The sequence below is a fragment of the Gastrolobium bilobum genome, unplaced genomic scaffold (genome assembly GCF_033153095.1).
Source record: "Gastrolobium bilobum isolate Gb01-03AN ecotype WA unplaced genomic scaffold, APGP_CSIRO_Gbil_v1 utg29939, whole genome shotgun sequence".
NCBI lineage: Eukaryota > Viridiplantae > Streptophyta > Magnoliopsida > Fabales > Fabaceae > Gastrolobium > Gastrolobium bilobum.
Window position 1 is genome coordinate 9,222 of NW_026899343.1, and position 5,401 is coordinate 14,622.

General features: G+C 30.4%; 1 protein-coding gene across 1 annotated transcript; it reads right to left on the minus strand.

Annotated features, from left to right (window-relative positions):
• Positions 1 to 1,199: 1,199 nt before the first annotated feature.
• On the minus strand, positions 1,200 to 2,564 carry LOC133289765 (uncharacterized). The gene has a single exon (XM_061487763.1). It carries the CDS (start codon positions 2,562 to 2,564, stop codon positions 1,200 to 1,202), a length of 1,365 nt encoding a protein of 454 aa, XP_061343747.1.
• Between the last annotated feature and the right edge of the window lie 2,837 nt (positions 2,565 to 5,401).

The following is a 5,401-nucleotide window of genomic DNA, read 5'->3' on the forward strand; positions in this document are numbered from 1 at the left end:
TGAATTTTTATGTTCTTTAAGCATGTGAATTTGATACTCTCATCTGTCATATGTGAGCAAAGCTTGAATAGCATTTTAAGAAAGAAGTAAAACAACACAAAATAATCGGGAAGTAATAAGGTACGTAATTCCTTTTACAAAAACATATCTTATTTTTTTTTTGTTTTAAACTTCAAATTCTATGTCAAATACTACAAATTAAAGAATAAAAATTCCAGACTTTTATTACTCAATTTATGACTTTTATCATTAAATAAAGTTTTCCACTTTTTCTACCAATTTTTTTTTTGTCACTTTTATTACTCAACCTATATATATATTTTTAAAGAAAAGTATAATAGTTTTTCAAAGGGAGTACCATGATTAGAATAATTTCTAAAATCTTCAAACCTAATATTTTACACTATAGCTCTACAAACCAAATTTGAGTAATTCCATGTCACTCAAACCATTAATAGTTCTTCACTTGGCTTCAAAAGTCAATGCCTCAAGGAAATGTCCTACAAAAGCTCAAGAAAGATACCATACACCAAACCCATCAACGGTTACAACCTACAAATTAATAGCCATATAAACATACATGTTACACCATATTCTATCAAATATTTTGAGCTTCTCCTACCAATAATATATCTATCACAAATAGGAGAGAACTTTCAATGCTCCACGAGCACATGCTCCTTCCATTAAAAATATGACACTTGGATTACTTTTTTTTTTTCATTCTCCTCCGTACACACATCACACTTTTTGTTCGATTTTGATTGGCTCTCTGAGTGAATGGTGCTCCTGGAGCATCGTTCGTAATAATTTTGACAAATAAAGCCTTTCACCATGCTTTGCAAATTCTGATGCAACTTCTGCTGCATCTATTGGACAATCATTGCTCTTATTTTCACGAGCATGCTTTTTATGATCATCTTCTTCATAATCATCTCACCCTCAAACATCAAGTTTTATATAACCGAGGCCTCCCTCACACAACTCAACCTCACCAGCAACACACAATTGGACAATCATTGCTCTTATTTTAAATGTTGCATGCTTCGGCTGAAACACTTCTAAACGATAACATACTAAGTAGCATAAGTGATCCGAAACATAAAAATGTCATGAAAAGAAAACAGAAAATAGTAAATACATGTCATAAAAATAAATAGTAATCAATCTTCATAGCATTACACATATGAAGTGAATTATCAAACACTTGGTACAAACCAAAAAGGAAAAGGGCGAGGACTTGATTTCTCAAGAGTAAAATATTTGATGTTGTTATCAGTCAAGCAAATCATCCCCAATTGAATGCCCGCCCATGTGTCTCCAGCACATGGATAACTAAAAGCAAAATAAATACTATTTTCTTTAATTAACTCTTCAGAACTATTAAGGGCAGCCCTTGACATTACCATGCACTTGAAATGGCTAACAAACAACACGCAGTCACCCATATTATCAACCTTGATCCACTGATTATTAGTTTCAGTACTAATTGTGTTCAACTTGAATACTTCAACTCTGGTCATCTCAGGCGGGGTAACAAATTTAGTGATCGTGTTCAAATACCCAACATTTTGTGTTTCATAAGCTAAGTTACAGAACCTGTGAATGAGGAATAAATCTCCTGATGCATCATCTTTGGCTAGGCAGGTGAGGACTTTACCCCTGACAAAACGTTGGTTACCGGTTACAGTTAATACTAATGGTGGCCTTGGTGGAAGCATAGCTAATACTTTAGGCTTTGAGGGGTAATCACTCGAATCTTGCAAATCCCAAACCAATATGGAATTGAAAGTTCTAGCATACAATTTCGTATCAATAATTTCCACATCCATAAAATGAACCCCTGCATCCTTATCCGCTTCAATTGTAGTCCATGATTTGTCAGAAAGTCTACAAAATCTAATGTGACATTCGTCACAGAAGAGACAAACCAAAAAACAATCCAAGCAATCGGGTTTGGAGGAAGCTACCATTTTTTGAATCAACTTCTTATTAGCAGCTGGAAGGGGAGAGTTGGTTGGGAAATTTAACACTGATGGGACAAAGACTCTAGCATTAGTTACTGGATTAATGAAGAAAATGGTTACACTACGACTACTAACTTTACAATATTCACTCACAATCATCCATCCTTCCACTGAGCCTAGAATCTGCAATTTCTCAAATAGTGGTCTTTTGGGATAAACTAGACTTTCTGTCCGCAAGCTGAAAACTGTGGATGATTCCTGATATTTGAAGAGGACAATTACTGGCAGTTCAGGCAATGGGTGGCAATGCTTGTTTGCAATGGCATTAGCAACGGTATCCCTCCAGGGGGTGCATATTTCACGCAATCCAAGGAAATCTTTGAGGCACAGACGCTTCATAATCAGTTCCATGATATCATCTGGGAGACTTGTCCACGTGCACTCATGCTTCTTCTCTTCTTTTCCACTCAATAATGTTTTATTAGCACTTGTTCTACTCTTTAACAAGCTTACTTTTGGCGTGTTCCATATGCTATCAAAGCAGAATAGTTGAAAGAATAGTTGAACGAGGGATGAATAATATTGATTTGATAGCATCTCTCCGAAGGGAAAAGACATCAAGCTGTGCCAAAAAAAATATTGTATCTTTGTCTTAAGAACTTTGTTAGAATTGATCAACAACACCAAAAATAGAGAAAGATTAAATGTAAAACCAAATACCTCCAAGTCCACAATCACTCAAAGCTGTGAAAAACAACCGCAGCGCAGAACACCTAGAATGTTCTTCAGAGTGGAACAAGAAGGCTTCTTCAGATTAGGAGTGACATTCTTTGTTAGGTTATTTGAATTTGAACGAAAACAAACCTTTGTGATATCTGTGACTCCTACGGTTTGTATCTTGAGTTATATTAGGGAAATAATTAACTTCCTGTTATATATATATATATATATATATATATCTGTGACTGGATCAATTTCTATGGGTACAAGAATAATATCAAACATAACCCAATCAATTACAGATGTGTGATATACCAAAATCAATGACTAAAATTGAATACAAAATTTATTATTCATAAATTGATTTAATTCCTATATTAAATTAGGAAAAAAACATGGAAAATAAGTTGTAGAGTGCAAAGAAAAATTAAAATCAAATTTGACCAAAAAAATACAAGAAAGAAAAACCTTGCAAATTGCAAATATGATTTTAATGGAGAAAATATAAATAATAAGAAAATAATTAATTAAGAAAAAAAAGTACCTCAAATCTCCATGAAGGAAGGAGACAACCCAAAAAACAACCACAGAGCAGAACTCCTATATATAATAATGTTTATAGTGGAACAAGAAGGCTTTTACAATTTAGAATTGACAAATTTTTTTTTTTTTGGTTTTTTGAATTTGAACGAAAACAAAGCTATATGATGTCTGTGACTCACTTACTCCTACTGTTTGTATATGGAATGAAATTAGGAAAATAACTTCCGGTTATATACGTGACATATCAATGTAAAAAATATAATTACTCTTATACTTAATTCTAACCATTGATTTCTATCAAATAATTGATTGGATTATTCTTATTATTAACGAGAATAATCCAATTATTAATCGAGTATAATTAATGAGAATAACTCTATCAATTACAATCGTTTGATACATGAATATTTGAAAATAAAAGTTGAGTGTAAAATTTATTATTCTTATATCGATGTAAATTAATCATATCCGTGTATTAAATTAGAAAAAAAAAAATTGTTGTAGATGTCAATGGGCTTAAAACCTTTATTTGATTTTGTTAAATAAAAAAAAACTTATTTTTTAGTATTCACTTAATTATTAGAAAAATGATATTTTACTCAATTTGCACCCTTATTAATATATTTAAAAGTAGAGAAAGGTTATACTTACAACATTTTTTTTTACAACCTCTTACAACCATATCTTATCACCGTTGATTTCCGCCAATCAACGATTATCATTTATTGTGAATTAATAATTAATTAATGAGTTTAATTTGCTAAAATGATAACCGTTGATTGGCGGAAATCAATAGTGATAAGATATGGTTGTAAGAGATTGTAAAAAAAAAAAGGTTGTAACTATAACCTTGCTCTTAAAAGTAATACATATTTATGCATTAATATTGATTGTAAATTTGTAATCACCCCTTTTGTTCAATTTTTAAAATATACTTGCGAATAATTAATGTTAAAATATATGAAAATAATCTCATAATATCTTAATTATATTTTAGAATAATTTAGAGCATCTTACATAATCCCTTAAGAACAATTTTATTATTATTTGATCATTTTTTTGGTAAAAATTATTATTTGATCATTTTGTTTTGGTAAAAATTATTATTTGATCATTAATTTCGTTAATATTCATATAATTAAAGATGACATCATATTTACAAATAAAAAAAAAGATGACATGCATCATAAAATATCATATCAAAGTATCAATACATATTTTATTGGGTTTGTGTTTTCTAAAGTTACTTTAGATAACTTTATCTAATATTCATCAAAACAACGTTGTTTTGGGGCGGAAATCATGGTGTTTTTGTAATTTTAATTTATTTCAGGGTTATAATAGTCTTTATCATTCTAATTTTTTAATTTTTCAACCCCAAAACGACGTCGTTTTGATGAACATTAGATAAAGTTATCTAGAGTAACATTAGATACTTTTTCCCCTATTTTATTCTTGTAACTTCTATGGTTAAATAGTCATCAACACCCAGATCTACATCACCCAAAAGGTTGAGTAACCATGTTCAATAGAATGACACTTTGGGATTTAATTAAGCTAAACAGTATTTTCAGAGGATCTTTGAGTATATTTTTTCTTATTTACAAATATCTTATAATTTATCACTTTTTCTATAACCCTGGGAATTAAATTTTTTATCTTTTGAATTAAATCATATGGGAAGAATCTGTTTACAATTTTTTTTTTACAAATTACACTAAGTATGACCGGTCATACACTCCTGATTAGTGTATGTCCGGTCAGAGACATAATGTAATTTGTAAGAGTTTGTAAACAAAAAGTTTGTAAATGTAATCTTCCCTATATATATATATATATATATAGGTTTATTGTTTGTTCAGTCACTGGATGGTCAAGTCAGTATCAAACGATGTCGTTTTATTTATTCATTTTCTTATATTAATTGATTCACTTTTGAATGATTTTGATTCTCTTTTTCTCTCTCTTCTTTTATTACTGTTGATTTATCTTTGTACGCTTATGATTTAATGATTGTACTAAAAAAATATGAATTAGGGAAGGATTTTAGAGACGGATAATATTCCGTGTCTAATTGGGACGGATTTAGAGACGAAAAAATAACCTGTCCCTACTTGGGACGGAATTAGTGATGAAATAAGTTCTGTCTCTAGTAGGGACAGATTTTGAGA

What these genes read in the sequence shown, in the direction of transcription:
- LOC133289765 (XM_061487763.1), bottom strand. Translation starts at nt 2,564, where the DNA reads ATGCTATCAAATCAATATTATTCATCCCTCGTTCAACTATTCTTTCAA.